The 17946-nt window shown below is 43.0% G+C and overlaps 1 protein-coding gene across 1 annotated transcript; it reads right to left on the bottom strand.

The window, feature by feature from the left end:
- Positions 1 to 1787: 1787 nt before the first annotated feature.
- Positions 1788 to 17546, bottom strand: LOC108926209 (synaptic vesicle membrane protein VAT-1 homolog-like). The gene is made up of 9 exons (XM_018738794.2): positions 17434 to 17546; positions 15709 to 15838; positions 15167 to 15382; positions 13631 to 13773; positions 9872 to 9975; positions 8643 to 8698; positions 7918 to 8112; positions 3239 to 3322; positions 1788 to 2555 (listed from the first exon to the last, which is right to left on the bottom strand). The coding sequence occupies exons 1-9, from the start codon at positions 17544 to 17546 to the stop codon at positions 2451 to 2453; spliced, it is 1146 nt and encodes a 381-aa protein (XP_018594310.1). The 3' UTR covers positions 1788 to 2450.
- Positions 17547 to 17946: the final 400 nt, after the last annotated feature.

Genomic DNA, 17946 nt, shown 5'->3' with positions numbered 1-17946 from the left:
ATAGCAAAATTATATATAGAGAAGAATCTTAACAGCAATCACCTTAAGCTATAATTAGGTTAGCATGCAGATGTGTGTGAGAATGTGGAGTGAGTGTGCAGCATACACACAATGGTAACATGCATGTACCAGGGCCTCCCTTTGTTTCTTCCTAAATAGAGACTTTACAGCTGAGTGTATTTGCTTGTGGAGTTCATTACATGGTCCGTGATCATCACACACAATTAATTTACAGCTCAGTAAAAGCCGGGAGCAAATGGGTGTTTGTTAGCCAAGACCCAACAGTTCTCTTACATCACCAGACTGTGTTTGCCCCCATAGCGGGGTCAGTTGGTGCTGTAGGGGATAGAGCTATTGCCTTCGGATCCAAAGGTTACAGGTTTGATTTCCCCCCTCTGGCTGTAGTACTCTGAAGCAAGGTACTTACCTTAGAATTATCCAGCCCTATAAATGGGTAAATAATTGTAACCTTACCAGTTGCTTTAAAGAAAAAAACATCAGAAAAATGTAAATAAAGCATAAGCTATTAAAGTGTTTATCTGTAATAGAAGCTGCATTATGTTTGTGCCAGATGTACTAGTCAAAACATGCCTGATTTTATAGATGCGTTTGATAGATTTATTGCACTGCATTGTTTATTTGTATCGAAGGCATATTTAGAGGAAGCAGCAAAGTGGACATAACACACAAGAGGTTTCCGGTGTAGTTTTAGCGACCGCTGTGGATGGTGAACAGGCCAACAATCCAAAGAGCAATGCGTAGAAATGTTCCAGAGCGTGAGCTTTCAGTGCAAAGAGGAGGGCAGGAACCTCCGTTTATTACAGGACACAATTGTACGTGTTTCACTATTATATGTTAAATAATAGGTCGCACAGCAGTGTTCCATTCTTTGCATTTGAAGATGTGACAGCTGCACTCATTGCTTCAATAAATTCTTTGCTCTTCTGTCCTTTTCCTTCCCTGCTTATAATTAACAAACAGGCAGTGGCACTTTGCATCTTCATTATGCCAAACAAGCAAGAAAACTAGAGCATACATTTGCAGGATATTAAAAAACAGGCTGAGATTTATGGAGGCAGTTAGGTGATTACTTTGATTATAGGAAAATGTTTATGGTTTTATTAGTTACACATAATACGTTGTATATTATACCGCTGAGCCCATCTGCCCTAGTGTTTCTGCTGCTCTGTCTGTACTCCAGGCTGTTTGGGATAACTTCCAGCAACTGACATTAAACAGTCAGAAAATAGGGTACATGACCCACATTACAGATTCTAGTTATAGCCACGAATAGGAGAAAGCAACAAATATACTCCAAAGAAGGCAATATAAAATTTTATGTGCAGACAGCTTTATATTTCCTTCTGTATTTTTTCCACAACATCTCCAATCAGTGCACCCTATATGACTGGTTTTTAACCTTGAAACAAGAAGATGGCGAGCTTGGCGTTCTTCCTTTTAAAGTTTAAGTAAAGAATTTGTTATCGCAGCAGTTTTACTTCTATTATTTCTATAAAAACTTGTGTTTCTTTCCACGGCAAAAGGTCAAAACACAGACAGACTGGAGACCAACAGTAGAGCACTGAACCAACGCTGATTCATAAAGCAATAATTCACTACACTCTAGCATTACAAAACACTCAGAAGCTTGTGGATAAACATAAATCCAAACTTTTTTCAAAATAAATCAAGGAGAATTTGATTTGAAATCAGAGGTTTATGAAGTTAAAATACCCTTTAATGTCAGAAACACACCGTACATAGAAACAAACTTCACTGTGGTGCTAAGGAGTACCGTTCTCCCGGAATATTGTTCTACTTTGTTGTATGAGCATTGAGCAGGGACAGTGGTATCTACCAGTCCCCACACACCTTCTCCTGCCCATAGTTTCATGTACAGAGTGCAGGGCAAAAAGCTTTGGTTCCTCCTGGAAATGAAGAACCTTTCATGTTAAAGAGAAGAAGCACTGCAGGGAATCGCCTTGAGATCGTCGTTCCTGCGCATTAATGAAACTCGAATGAAGAGCAGTGATTTTGGCAGCTTCTTTGTGATGCAAACACACATGCTGCTCGCCTAAGACCCAGTCTCTCCCGCGCAGGGTTAACGGCCTAGGAAAGACAATCTGTGAATCCATCCTTACCTAACTCATTCATTTAACCGGCGCTAAATCTGAAGAAAACTGGGTAATGTTAACTCATAGCGTAATCATATCATAGTGTAAATATCGATGAACCTTTGAACTAGAAAGAAACTTCAGTCACAAACAGGCCAGAAAGAAACAGCCTCAGTCATGCACTAGCTATGGCACTTCCTGATCTTGTTTTTCTTGGCCGAACGGACATGCAGACAAACATCACACAGGTACCAACACATTCACGCACAAAACAGCATACGTTCAGGCTCTGCAAGGTGCATGCTGGGAAACCTCGCTGACAGATCCAGGCTGCCTTCACTGTATGAATGGCACTCGCTCCTTGCTGTCACTGTCGATGTCCTGCTCGTCCTCATCCTCATCCTCGCCCGCCTCGCTCGTTTCTGTGCTGTCGTTGGCCATCTGGAGTGAGAACAGGCTCATCTGACACTGGAGCCCAAGACATGAGTGTGTCCACACACTACCGCTTCATCTACATTAAAAATGCATATTTGAATCCATTTTGTGGCTGATCAGTCGCCACATTTTCTATCATTCGGCTGATAACTTTTTTCATCCTACACTGAAAATGGATCATTACTAATCCGACATTAGGATGCAGCAGTAATATCTTGGGATTAAAACAGGGTACTGAAAGTAGAGGTAAAATCTAAGTTAGAAGAAACTGAATTATTACACTAAGATATTAATGATGGGTGGAACCTAAATAAATTATAAGGCACAAACCTCCAGTTTACATTTACTCAATGCTTTTCTCCAATTCTACTGAATCTACTTACAATTGTTTACCCATTTATACAGCTGTTTTTTTACGGGAGCAATTTTAGGGCTTTGCTCATAGGCACTACAGCTGGAGGTGAGAGTCAAACCTGCGACCTTTGGTACCAAAAGGAGTAGCTCTAACCACTATACTACCAGCTGTCCCAGACACAAGTGACATTGAAGTTGTATATTATTTTTTATTAAATTTTGTCAAAATCTGACAAAAATGCAAGAATGTATATGGGTTTTTGCAGCTGAAAGAATTTCCACAAATATAAAGCTTTTATTATGAGAATCAAGTTATTTTAAGTTTATTTACCTACCAGTGGAGTGGGAGACTTTTCTACATCCAAGATGAGCTTCCCTATGTTGCCTCTGTCGTGGATTCTCTGCATGGCTTCTTTTACCTGCAGAAGACATGCATCTTAGAATCACTTGTCATTTATTCTGTACACCGAGGTGTACGAGAACACGAGAGCCAAGAACTGACCCATCAGCAGAGACTCTGAATTTTCAAAGTCTTTTAAGTTTGGGCTACGCAAACGGCTAAGAGAACTGAACAGATCAATGATGCAGAAACTGCAAAAACAGTGTATTAAATTTATTCGGGTCTATAGATTGTAGGAAATCTTTTGATAACTTTTTAAATTGATCACTGGGGTGTTTCAGTTCTTGGTCACTGTGAAACAAGGAAAGTTGCTCATGGTGACCAGCAGGTGGCAGCAGATGTGCCTGAAATGGACACAAAAGTGTCACTGTTTCCAGTGAGCTATTTCACCTGGTGTGACACAAAAAAAAAAAAAAAAAAAAATTGTAATTAAATTATGCACAGAAATTAACACAAAGAAATTGACTGGGCTTTGTGCAGTGCCACCAGCCTCATTCTCACATTCAGTTGCATATGTGATATTGAATATGTGAATATGAGAGACAGACAGGAAATTACATAACATCTCATACCCTTTTCAGACACTCCAGAACAGAACTGCACATGTCTAATGCCTGTCAAAGCTTTCTTCACCTAGGTCTCATTATTATTGTTGCTGTTGTTTATTTCTTCATTTATTCATTCATTCTGGGTCAAGCACACCACATGATGCTGCCTTCAATTTACTGAGAAGGACACAGGTGACACCAGCATCTGCAAATACATGGGAAAGCAACTGCAAGCGGAAAATTAAAGCTACCGTCTGTCAGGACAACAGTTAACGCTGGAAACAAATCTAGTTCGAAACAAAAGGAAAGAGTGTTAAACGCTGCAGTTTTCCAGCTGCTGCCGTCCTGCACGGAACTCAGTTCCCATCAGACACATAAATCATCACGTTTATCTTGTATTGCGCAACATGTGTATACTAATTGTTAACAAATTGTTTAGATGAGAGCCAAGTGATCTCACAGCACTATCTAAGAAGGTCCAGAAAGGGACCCAGACATTTCAGAATTCCTTTCAGTTGACTTTCGGATCAAATGTAAATTTTTCTGTTGGTCATTTACATATTTACAGGGGGAACTTCAGGTGTGGAGCATAACAATGTCCTCGCCAAGTAACAGTAATCAGCCTATATTCCATAACTTAAAAGTGGGCTCTTCTGTAAGAAAAAGAGGATTAAACAAGAAATATTAATATATTTTCTGATTCTTTTGCAACAATTGTTTGCGACATGTAATCAATAAACAATCGCTCGCGTCCCCAAGTCGCAAGTTCAAATCTCTCTTCCTTCGTGTCAGGAGATTCCTGCAGCCTGCGCCGCTTAGCACAAGCAACAGTTGAAATCGGTGCAAAAAAATCCTCAGAAAGATGCAAAAAGACCCCCCCCGTGTCCCATGGTGATGTCCTGCTCACGTAAACAACTGTCCCACGTGCAACAGTCCTAGCAGGTCGTCCATATGCATCATCCTGATGTTGATGACTGAGCAGCTGACCTTTCCCTTTCCCTCCTCGCCTTCGGAGTCCTCAGCTGACCCATGGCGAAGCACAAATGCATGAGCAAAATAAAAGTGATAATCCTGCTCATCAAAAGCAGCCTAGGATTGACTGACCTGAAGAGGAAATGTAACATATGAAGCTATCTGGTGTTCACAGCATCGCCGCTCAGTATTACAATCCTTTCTGACGTGTTCATCGTGCTGCCAAGTCTGATCTTACTGACAAAAAAATTGACTTGTAGCTCAACTTTAAGTCATTTTCATCCAAAAAAGGGCAGCTTTTTTGTGCGCGTCCCTGCATGGAGCTGCCCGCCGGTGCGTTCCCGGCGGGTCTCACGCTCCTGTGTGGACGGGATGCGAGTCAGGGCTTCGGCTTAACGCAGGGGTGACGAGGCCTGACCCGGTATTCCTGAGACCCTATTAGCCGTACTTCCCTCGCCCGGCTGGTCCATCTGCTTCCCCTGGACACCGTCCAGCGCGCGGCTGGAGTTTAACTGCAAGGCGCCACGTTAGGTCCCGACAGCAACAGCAGGCCTAATTATGGTGCGCGGGCTCACAGCAGAGCGCTATTCTGCACCGGTCTTTGCTGTAGGGCAGTGCTGCCTGCGCAGGATTATTGCCAAGTGTTTTTCAGGAAACTGTCAATATATTGCAGAAAGTAATGTACAACCATATCTGTATCATATAAATGAACACAGATCATTGACGTGTGTGTAACAGCCTTTGCCTTCTTTTTTCTATTTATGTTTATCGTTCACATAAAATTATAATCAGTTATAATGAAAATAAGGGGGGTGCGGTGGCACAGCTGGTTTGACCAGGTCCTGCTCTCCCGTGGGTCTGGGGTTCAAGTCCTGCTTGGGGTTCCTTTTGATGGACGGGTGTCCTGTCCTGGGTGTGTCCCCTCCTGGTTTCAGTCAGTGTGTGTGTGTATATAATGAAAACAATAAAAACAGTCTGCAGGTCCATATCCAATAGTAAACAAAGGTGTTCTTGAAAACATTACGATACACTGTATGTCTTTAATGACTACTGTAATTTGTAAATGTATAGGAAAAACCCTGCTGCCCATAGTCAGAATAGATTAAATTTTGACATCTGTTTATTGAAAACTGTAGATTTAATAATTGACGCAACCAGAATAAATTGTTGATCTTTTAATAGTTGTGTCCCTCCTCCATTATTCCTCGTGTCTTACTGTCCCCTACTTTGAGAACAGGATAAAGAGATGGAAGCATCAGCACACTTCTGCACTAATGTAATAGCTGCACATTCAGTCACAGTGGGAAAAATGGGTGAAAATGACTGACAGACATTGTTAAAAGCAGTTAACAGCGTACGAGACACCCTGGTCAAATTAGATATTTCTGGCTCCATGTCACTCTCCTGTCCAGGTAATCCTGTGCTACAAAAGAAGCAGCGCTTTCAGCAGGATTCTCTCCTTTCAGCACTCTGTCCTCATTAGAAACCCGTAAAAGAGCATATTCGTCTGCAGTAAATTGCCAGCTTGTTCTTCAATGGAAATCATAACCGGTGCTCACATTGCAGCTGTTCATAGAGTGATTGCTTATCATTCCGTTCTTGATGGAAATGTTACAGTGACTTTGACAAAAACACTGAACTGGTTAGGAAAGTTATCTTGTAAACGGGTTCATGAGTAAGAGTCAAAATCCAGTAAGTCCAGCCACTAAATCATTACAGGACACTGGTGAGATGCATAAACACATGGAGTGAAACTACTTGTCCTAAGCGGGAGCCTAAACCAGCAGCATAGGGCACAAGGCTGGTGGGAGAGGGGACACACCCAGGATGGGACACCAGTCCATCACAAGGTACCCAGAACAGGACTTGAATCCCAGACCCACCGCAGACCAGGCACAGGTCAAACCCACTGCACCACCACACAGCTTCAACCCTGCTCCTAAGAAATATGAAACAAGTCCTGCTACAAAGCTCAACCAGAAGAACACGTCTGACTTACTACCAGCGTAATGCATAGCCATTCTGCGCTCACCAGGCTGTGGAATATTTGTTAAGATGGGTCTCTTGTTCCCATGGCAACACTGGGAAGCCAAGCTGAAGGCTCCAGATCAGTTTGACCTTGTTCACATAATTCTGAGACAAGGCTTAACAAACAGTTTGACTACCAGAGCACAAGAAAGAGCAGAGCCCTGATTTGTACGGTCGTTTCTGTGTCACGGTGAAAGATCTTCCCCGCAATTGACGACGTCTTTGCCTGGCAGCTGACAGCACCTCCACACAAAATTTAAACCACCTATTTCCCCTGATGTGGTGGGCACAGTGCCTGTGGCACGCACAGCGGCGTTCAGGAACAAGCCCATTCGATGTCCCATCGGCATGTCGGTGGGGAACTTCATATGCAGGTTGCGCGGTGACTTTTCACACTGTTCTCGCATTGGGCCATCTGCTGTCCCTGTGGGCATCTCCAGCATTCCACCCTCTCTTGGACACGCTCACCGTCTGCAACGCTGCCAGTGCGCTGGCCTATTTAACAATACGACAACCGCGGAATCGCTCTTTAAAGCCCATTCCTGGATTTAAAACCACACAATACGCACTTCAGCAGAGTGGTTCGTGGAACATAAAAAAAGACCCGAATGACATGCTGCACTTGAAGGAACACGCACGTGACCTAAACAAAAACCTTTGCAGCGATACTTACACTTTTTGCACCCGTTTTAGTTTTTTAACCACGAGCCTGCTATGAACACGCCATTTGTTCCGTCCTCTTTCCGCACCACGATTCAACACTCAAGAAGCGATTCTGGAAATGTAATGCGCAACGTGAGGAAAAAGTTACTTGTAGAGCAGCGAACCCGAATGATGTTCAAGCTCCAGAAATTCTTTAGGAATGACATGGTAGTCGCGGGCACATGGCCGTTACACAGAGCGCACATGAAATAAACTGTAAAGCTCTTTCCTGAAGTTTCTAGAAATTCTGGCATTTGTGAATCATGCATACATTTGACTGACAACGCATAGGGCCCTCCGATCCACCGTACTAAGAATATATAGGCACACCCCGTATGCTGTCGGATGCCACGAGGACACGTACCTCTTCCAAAGCCCACAGTGAGTCCACCACAGGCCTGATCTTCTTTTCTCTGTAGAGAGAAAGGAGCTTCCGGACCACGGATTGAACCCGGTCGGCCCGCCCTTGTCTGAACAGCAGGTTCAGCAGCGAGAATCCAGCTATAATTTTATTCTCCTCGTACAGCTTCATGGGGTTCACCTTCTCCACCTGCCACCACTGGGAATCAAGGAACGGGTAAAGGCTGTCATTTTATGAGGCTAAATTTGTGCTTTCAGATAAATTCTGGCACCTAATTGCTAATCATTTGTCAAAAGGTAGCTCGAATTACAAATGAGACAATTATTCACAAGGTGTTACACATAAAGGTACTAGCAATACAAAAGAGAAGGAAGGTGTTAGGAACAGCTGGTAATAGCTGGTAGTAGTTAGAGCTGCTGCTGCCATTGGACTCAGAGGTTGTGGGTTCCAATCCCACCTCTAGCTGTAGTACCCTTGAACAAGGTACTCACTCTAAATTGCTCCAGCAAAACTATAAAGGGCTAAATCATTGTAGTTATATTAATATTATAAGCTGATTTGGAGAAATACATCAGCTAAATGAATTCATGTAATGTTTTCCTCTGTGTTAAATGCTCTAGTTTCTCACCGCATTCTTAATATCCCAGTTTCAAACAAACGGTCTGAAGTTCAGCAAACAGCAGCCAATGAGTTTTTCCACCTTCCATCACATCTTTAGCGTTACTCACGGATTTAGCGAGGCTGAAGAAGCTTCTTGTTTCCCCTGTCACCATGTTCGCCGAGCCTGGAAGCACAAGACACGGACGGATTCAAGGCCACCTCGCTCAGTTTGGTTAAGTGACAGCGGAGTTCTCCTGAAGGCCACTGCGAGCAGCAACCTGCACAACTTTTTCCAACTTTAATTTAAAAATGCTATTTATTATTACTTCATTAGGTCCCACTGCAAGTGCAGAGGCACACCTGACAGCGGCCAGAAGCCTTTTCCAATTAAATATCATATGTCGCCGAAACCTGGAGGGAACTGCACTCATTTTACAGTCAAAGGAAGGCCAGATCTGCAATAAGTGGAATAAACCTGTGTCATCTCGCCCACGACCGTAACAGTTTCATCTACTTTAAGCAGAATACCTTGGGTGAAGCACATAGTTAATCTTCTTATACTTGGTATGCAGAGCAGTCCCTGACATTTGTTCATACTTGCTTATTTTCAGGAGAGTGAACAATGACTAGGGGATTTGCTGTCTGTTAATAGCAAATATAAATAAATGCCATGCAACAAAACCACAACAAATTCAGTAGCAGCTTCATAGTTCACTGACATTCCGACGTGATTAAATTTAATCAGGACAGTGACTTCCAAACTAGCTAGGAGATAAAGAACAAACATGCAGGTACACCACAGATTTACTATTAATTCCTGTTAAATTTACTGTTTCGGGTAATGGGCAATGGAGGAAAACCTGGAATAAAAAACATATTTGTAAATAATAGACCATTAGCACAAAGAACCGACAACTGTAGATCCACTACGTCCTTAGATGACAGTATAAGATTTGTTATGTTTTATAACTAATTTATTATAAGACCATAAGATTTACAAGAAAATTTTCAGTACAGTTTATTCTAATAATATTCTAATAGTTACACTGCAAATATTCTATTATTCTAATAGAATAAAACATTCAAATGTTAAAATTTTCATAATATTCTAACAGTCACACTGCAAATAATCATTGTGTCAAGGAATTATTGTATTTCTCAAACTGCAAAATATAATATGTTCATGACTGATATTTTATGTTGTTCAACTCAAAAGACTGGCTTCACGTTATGAAGTTCTCATGAGGTTGGTGTCACAGCATCAGTGGCGCACTGAACAAACATCTGGGGCTCAGTACTGGTGTAACGTGCTGAGAAACCATAGTCTACGCTGTGGAGAACATCCTCTCCTACACACCATAGAGGATGTAGGTTCCCAAGGGCTTCAGTAAGGCCAGGCCTTTCCCTGTGTCCTCTCCACACAAGCAGTCCAGGACAACATCCACGCCTTCTGGGGAGATCCTGCAAGATGCAGAAGAGCTTTAAACACAAGAGGCAGCTTGCAGTGTAGTGATTAGAGCTGCTACCTTTGAGCTCAAATGTTGCAGGTTTGAATCCCAGCAAGGTGCTTATCCTAAATTGTTATAGTGAAATTACCCAGCTCTATAAATAGGTAAACAGTTGATTAGTGTCATAAGTTGCTTTGGAGAAAAGTGTCAGCTAAATGAATAAATGCAAACACCCCCAGAATGTACTGTTGGCACAGTGCAAGTAGTGTAACATCATCTCTTCACAATGTCCTGACACAACTGGAGAAAGCTTCTGCACTTCTAAACTTGTTTTGGGGGTATCACTGTGCAAGCTCCTGGTTTCTGGGCTATGGGTTCGAATCACTCTCAAGTTTGTGTGGAGCTTGCACATTCTCCCTGGGTCCACATGGGTTCCCTTCAGGTGCTCTGGATTGCGCCTACAGTTAAACATCATGTGTTTTCAAGTGAACTGGTCACTCTAAATTGTCCTTTGTTTGAGTGTGTGTGTTTGCCTTGTGATGGACTGGCATCTCATCCAGGGTACATCCTGCCTCTAACTCTGGAACAGCATTTACTGTTAATGGATAGATGGATGGATGGACGGATGGATGGATGGATGGATGTTTACACACTGCTGATTAAATCTATTTGCTTCCTACAAATTACATAACTAAGATCTATCTTAAAAATAACTGGTCCACAGAACTTCTAAAGTTTCACCAGCTACCACCTTTTGGTGAATCAAATAGAAGACACAAGTATTAAAAATGATATTAAATTATATTTTCTTTCACATTTCAAAGCAGATCCATCTGCACTGAGTGTGACTCAGCCTTGAGCTTCAGTTTTCAGCATCTTGTTTTTTCCAAAGTGCCTTCAGTCCTAAACGTACCTAATCCTTAATATAGAGACCATCTGGTCGATTTTTAAATAAACAATTAAACCAAGTTTTGAGCAGCTGGGAGCCTCAGATCTGAAGTCAGAAACATATGGTAAAATGAGAACAATTATATTTTTTGTTCTTGTTCATATTACACGCTGGTTCACCTATTAATTCCTATCTGTCCATAACGTAATGAGACAAAACAAGTCATTTTTTTCTTGGAAAAATATATAAGAAGGTTTCTGGGAGCATTCAACAGCTAAGGGACTAACAGTGAAGATAAGGGGTTCTCCCAGAGCACATCCACATTTCATTATTTCAAAAATCTATTTAAATTGTTACAACTTCCCCTCTGGCAGTCAGATTTTTTTTCTTCTTAAATGTGCTTCAGCTGGTGCTAAATAAAGCACAGATACTGTAAAGGATCTCGGTTACAAATTAATAGACATTGACCGTGTTCAGAAGACAAAGTAACTTATTAGATCTGCTCAGGAAAAGGAATGAGAATTGTGTTTTGAGTCTGGTGCCAACAAACAGTCCTAAGACTAGTGCTTCCAGCATGCAGAAATGGGACCGACTCGATCCTGGGAGGAATGCAAGGCCACAAGCGAAAGTATGATTGTCCTGCATCTATTTCAGACAGTTCAGACTTGTTAGAAGTGTAAAATGCAGTGTATTGACACAGTGCACATATTAAGAGCGGCTTCGTGCTGCACGAATCACCTCATATCCAACCACCGTGAACCTGGGATTATCATGCAAAGTATTGTGCATCTGACGGTTTGGGATTTACTCAAAGCGCACTTCCTATCCGGGCCACCGGCTAATCTGAACACACAACGAACACACAATGAACACACAGCGCTCGCTCCAGACCATTTCAGTCCTAAAATGCCGAGCCCAGTCTGAGAGAGCCCTGTGCTCCTAATTCGCTTGTCTTAACTCTGACAAAATGCCTTTTGGTCTTTCCTCCACGTTTCACATCCTTTCAGCCCAAATACAGTCTTTCATGGCCTTATGAAGCCAATGCTTTCTAGAAAAAACGCTTTTAAAGTGTATTCTCGTAGGCTGAAGATGTAATTACCATTGGTTTTAAATGTAAATGTTATTAAGCATTTCTGAGCCCCAAAATTTACACCCATTTAAGATAAAATATCAGAAAATCCCATTAAAAAGGAGACAGTTGCTTATCATGAACCAACAAGGCAGTTTCCCTTCACTGATTACTCATTATTGATTATGTAATATGTTATGGCTGTCTCAGTGCTCAGTGTTCAAACAAAACATACAAACATTTGATACTCAGTGTTTCTGTATTAAATCAGTCTTTAATGCCAAAAAAACAGAACAGACCAGACAAAATAAGTCAGTGAAAACAGTGAAAAAAGGATTAAAACAATAAAAACGATGCAAATGATTCACACATGTTGACATGGTGTGGACAGTCCAAATAGGGGCAGTGATTATTGAGACTGTAAGAGCAAAAAAAGAAATAAGGGCCAGTGAAAAATGGGAACTTGATGCAGCACAAGCCAGACTGTAAGTGAGAAGACAAACATATGATGGCATTAGTGTCTAAGTGCAAATTAGGATCTCATAAATATGAAGCAATGCCTCATAACAGAAAATGTAATTTTTCTAACCCAAGTGGGCATATCTCACAGTTTGAATGTAATTCACAAATTGTACCGTCTATCAGTGAGAAGTAATAAGTAAACACACCCATTTCTTTGTCTCTTTTAGAACCAGAGCAGGATAACATCAACCTTTAGTTTGCACATTTCTTTTTATATCATAGCTCATTTCTTTTTACTCTATCATTTCCTACCTTCTAAGTGTAAGCTTGCATTAAGATGGCATTTATTGCTAATATTTTCCAAAATAACCTGCACCAGGAGTTGCTGACTGCTCAAAGCCGTGATCTTACAAGCACCTGTGAACTGCGTGATAAAAAAAAACGCTAGATATTCCTTCTCATGAACACTGATAGCCTGAAGGACATTCAGCGAACAAGAGGGTGGCACAGCGTGTAATGCTGCTGTCTCACAGCACCCGAGAGGTTCAAACCCTGCTCAGTCTGTGTGGAGTTTGCATGTTCTCCCTGTGTCTGTGTGGGTTTCCTCAGGGTGCTCTGGTTTCCTCCCATAGTCCAAAGACATGCTGTTCAGGTTCACCCATAGTGTGTGAGTGACAGAGTGTGTGTGTTCCACTGATGTACGGATGAGTGACCCAGTGTAAGTGGTGTATCTAGCAGCGTAAGTCACTGCGGTGAATAAGGTATGTGGGCAGATAACACCACACAGAGTTCATTGGAAGGCCCTTCGGAGAAAAACATCTGCTAAATAAATAAATGTAAGATTCAGGGCAACCGGGTCATTGTTAGCGGTGCGCAAAACATCCATCTGAAGGTCACACAGACACCACACGTGTTGATGTGTTATTAGCACAAGTGACTTTCCAGAGCAGCACAGGTGTCTTTCGCACAGAGCCCTGTGCTACCATGGAGACCAGAGTCACAGAAGGTCAACACATTACAGCTGCCCCTTCATTTAACAAAAGAGTCTTCATGCACCATTATGATGCAGTCTTCCACGCTCCTGAACAGTAAAATGTACTTTGTAGATTATCCAGTAACTTAAACAAAGCTTAGGAAACAGGTTTACAGCTTATAATGCATTGTACAAACACAGCTATAAACAACTGACAAATCTCAGAGTCCTGGCACATTTAAATTCTTCTAAAATAAGTATTAAACAGTTCCTACTTTTTAATCTCTTGTACGTAGTCAGTGTTCCTGTCAAAAAGGAAAGTCACGGAGTCTTTGATGGCTTCGTGCTTGGAGGGTGAAGCGGTTCCGAAAACGGTGACACGGGGCACCGAGGAACAGAGCTGAGCGACGGCTTGTCCCTTTAAAAAGACACACAAACCACTGCCAACATGAGCAGACAGCAAGGTGTTTGGGTCATCAATACCATCTGATGAGAACACACAAGATCCATTTTCAGCCCACATTCTCAGAGTGCTGCCCTCGAGCACCTGCTCTTCATGAAGAAACAGGAGCAGTCATGTTCCCTTGGTGATCACAGGAACCACAACACATTCCACTGAAAGAAGAGATGCTTCAGTTACAGTTAATCACAGCTTAAGCCTCATCCTGCTGAGATAAACCATCATCTCAGCAATCAATGTAAAACTGATGTTAAGTGATTTTTTAGCCTTCTGTACGTATACAGCCATTATTTTTGTCAAAAAAGACTAAGACGTAAAACCTATACTTCGCATATTAAGATTTTTGCCTTATCTGTGAACTCATGTAAATACAAATTTAAAGTTAATTTATCAGTGTGACCCACAATCCAACAACAGTATTAGCAGTCAGGCTTCTGTTAAAGTTTACACACATACTGTTTTACTATTAAGGTTAATAATGCTATAGAATGTTATATAATATTAGAAAACTTTTATTATTATTATTGGTTTTGTAATTTACAACATGAGCTTTCCTCCTTAACTTTAACATTTATGGAATAAAGCTAATGTGTACATTAAAGCTCCTCACCCAGTCCTGTAATAAAATAACAGCTGCAGCTCTCACACTATCAATGTAATTTAATTCTAAGCAATGTAAACAATGATTAAAACTCGCGTTTAGATTTAACAGCTGAAATTTTACTACTGAGTTACACCAAAGCATTCAGAGAATTAAGTGTTGCCTTCAGAGAGCGGCAAAGCTCACTGACATTCCCAGGAGAGCCTCTGTGAAACAGCGAGCTGCGGCATCCAGAGAAGGCTGTGGATCTTTATAATATTCAGTTATGGCGATCAGCTACAATTATGAGGTGTGTTCCATCCCATAGGGGGCATGGTGGTGCAGTGGGTTGGACCGGGTCCTGCTCTCTAGTGGGTCTGGGGTTCGAGTCCCGCTTGGGGTGCCTTGCGACGGACTGGCGTCCCGTCCTGGGTGTGTCCCCTCCCCCTCCGGCCTTACGCCCAGTGTTGCCGGGTAGGCTCTGGTTCCCCGTGACCCCGTATGGGAGAAGCGGTTCCGAAAATGTGTGTGTGTGTGTGTGTTCCATCCCATCACCTCCGGGCAAATTGCTCCTAATGAAATTTCTGGAAAGAGAAGCACCTTTCTGTAACCTCCGCAGAGTCTACGAGCCCTGTGATCATTCACAGCAACATGAAGATGCACCAGTCATCACTTTTTAGTGCTCATGATCTTTGTTCCTGACTGCACTAAAAGTACAGGCCAATTTACTGGATTATTACTAGGATGAAAAATGACAATGGTGCAACATACCACGGCGCCCCCTGCAGAGTGCACTAACACCGTCATCCCTTCCTGCACGTTGGCAATCTCAAAGAGCATCATGTAGGCAGCCACGAAGCTCACGAGAAAGGCAGCCGCCTCAGGGAAAGTCATGGCATCCGGGACGGGATAGACGAAGTCCAGAGGGGCGCACACGACCTCAGCCCAGGCACCGTAATTCACAAAGGCCATCACGCGCTCGCCGATCTGAAACAAGAAATTACACTCGAGTGGGACTGACTCTCCGAAAGTGACAGCAGAGTCACGTTTTGGGGTGAGTCCCAAGAGTTATTTGGAAGCAACAATGTGAGAATATTTCTCTAAATCTCGTGTTTTCCAGTGATAAAGCCACAGCTGATTCTGTTGATGAAAAATGTTCAGCTAAAACACTGAGAAACATAAAGTGTGGAAATGTTCACTGTTACAGTTTACAAGCAAGCATGGAAATAGAATAGTTTTCTGTGTCTGATCACTTCAGAGCCATTAAAGTGACATTGTAACGCTAAGAAAAATACTGGCTTCCTGTCACTCACCTCAAATCCGGTTGTGTCAGGCCCCATCGCCTCCACTATTCCAGAACATTCAAACCCAGGGACAAGTGGCGTTTTTGGTGGATTGTCAATATTTCCTTGCCTTACCATGAGATCTAAAAAGTTCAAACCGCTGCAAAAGAAAACATGAAATTATCTTGACATTTACCACATAGGACTTCTTCTTCGAATCCCTGAAGCCTCAAAGTTTTATTTAACATTGATCAAAAGGCAGTATCAGGAGAATGTGTGTGTGTGCAGGGGGCAATAGAAAAATGAGCTGTATAAATTGGTGTCGTATGGCACTCTCTTACCGAGATATTTGAACCTTCTCAGTCTAAAACAAATGAAGATGGACAAGCGACCCAGTGTAAGTAGTGTATCTAGCAGTGTAAGTCACCTCGGTGAATAAGGTGTGTGGGTTGATAAGACTACAGAGTTCATTGGAAGTCACTTTGGAGAAAAGCGTCTGCTAAATAAATAAATGTAAATGAAGATCAATCTCAGATAAGTGTCTCTGAGGATAAATTAACAGGGGCTCAGTCTTGAAACAGCACAGCAATTTCAGTCTCAAATGTCTTGTGCAGGATAAGCATCTCCACCAAAATGTTTCTTTTGCCTGCCAGGTTTAATTTAATAGCCATTTAGTATGTATGTGACCACAGCTCTGAGGCTCCAGCATGAGAGTGAATCTCACAAAGCTCCAGGTTCGCGTTAAGGAGCTGACCACTCTGATCCTGCTTTCCGGACCCTTCAAGGAAAATCTCACAGCTGTTTGAAAAATCTGAGTGCCACAAAATGCAGTGTGATTCAAAATTTTACCCCATCTGCTGTCTTGCAGTATAGTATAAATACACACACACACACATTTTCAGAACCGCTTGTCCCATACAGGGTCACGGGGAACCGGAGCCTACCCGGCAACACAGGGCGTAAGGCTGGAGAGAGGGAGGGGACACACCCAGGACGGGACGCCAGTCCGTCACAAGGCACCCCAAGCGGGACTTGAACCCCAGACCCACCGGAAAGCAGGACTGCGGTCCAACCCACTGCGCCACCGCGCCCCCTCTAGTATAAATACATGTAGTTATAAATGAATACTATAAATAGAGTTTCTGTAAAGCTCTGAGCCAGCAGGGGGTGTGGTGGTTAGTGATCTCACTTTTGCTTGATTGAGGTCCTCAACCTGCATTGATATAATAATGTATACAGTTGTATAAAGATGCTGTAAACTTAATTACCTAACTGTCGGTGAGCCAAAGCCTAACCCAGCAACAGAGAGCGCAAGGCTGGAGGGGACACACCCAGAACGGGACGACAGTCTGTCATAAGGCACCCCAAGCGGGACTCGAACCCCAGACCAACCTTTCAGAGCAAGCACAGGCCAAACCCGCTGCGCCACCGCAGCACCCGGACTAAATCATTGCTTATCAATGCGCACATTCTGCTAAATTATTAGCCATGAGTAAGGTCTAGCTTCTAAAAGACATTTAAGATGAGGTTAAACGGTTTAGTACCTTAATATCATGTTATTTTTCAGTATATTTAATGTAAAACAATGGATTTTAGAAGAAGGAACTGTATGTATCAGGTTGGGAAATGAAAAAAATCACCTCGCTTCACTAAAACCGATAACTCACTGTGGGACGCACGCATGAGCAGAGTAAAGCTTTCCTGCATAAAGTTCTGCAAGTCCATTCCCTGGCCTGGGTAAGAGGAAGAATTTACCATGCTTTAACTCGGATCTTCACCTCCCCTTGGCGCGGCACGGGCACCGCTCTCCTGCTGCTCACGCGCACTTTGCCGAGACCCCCGAAGGCGCTCAGCACCACCGCGCGCATCTCCCCAGGACCCCGGGTGCACGAGACACCCAGCCGCTGCCGCTCCTCGCCCGGCTCGTCCGGCTCGCCCATGCGCTCCGTTTCGCGGGTCTCCTCCGCCATGTGCAACGGCGCGCGACAGACAGTGCAGCTCGCGGCGCTCTGACGGCGCTTGGAAGCTCCGGCGTGTCTCGTGCGCGTCCCCACCGCCACCACAGTGCTGAGGAGGAAAGACTCAAAGAGGCGTCCCTCGAATAACGGCCTTAACCGGGTCCACGCATTTAATAAATAAGGCTGTGCTTCGCTCACAGCGCAAAAAGCCAAAAATTAAAAAGTGACGGAATTCAAACGCCGTGTAAAAGCCGCAGCGTTGTCACAAGCGGAAAGTCCCCCTGCACGTGCGCCTAGGTGTGATGAGAAT

Source organism: Scleropages formosus, chromosome 7 (genome assembly GCF_900964775.1).
Source record: "Scleropages formosus chromosome 7, fSclFor1.1, whole genome shotgun sequence".
Classification (NCBI taxonomy): domain Eukaryota; kingdom Metazoa; phylum Chordata; class Actinopteri; order Osteoglossiformes; family Osteoglossidae; genus Scleropages; species Scleropages formosus.
The sequence above is the reverse complement of the archived record's forward strand: the minus strand, read 5'-3'. Positions and strand labels throughout refer to the sequence as shown.

Coding starts and splice junctions, on each gene's coding strand:
- LOC108926209 (XM_018738794.2), bottom strand. CDS start 17,546: ATGCGCGCGGTGGTGCTGAGCGCCTTCGGGGGTCTCGGCAAAGTGCGC. Junction 9,976..13,630: donor TACGTACAAGAGATTAAAAA/GTAGGAACTGTT, acceptor TGCATCTTGCAG/GATCTCCCCAGAAGGCGTGG. Junction 8,113..8,642: donor TCTTCAGCCTCGCTAAATCC/GTGAGTAACGCT, acceptor CTTGATTCCCAG/TGGTGGCAGGTGGAGAAGGT.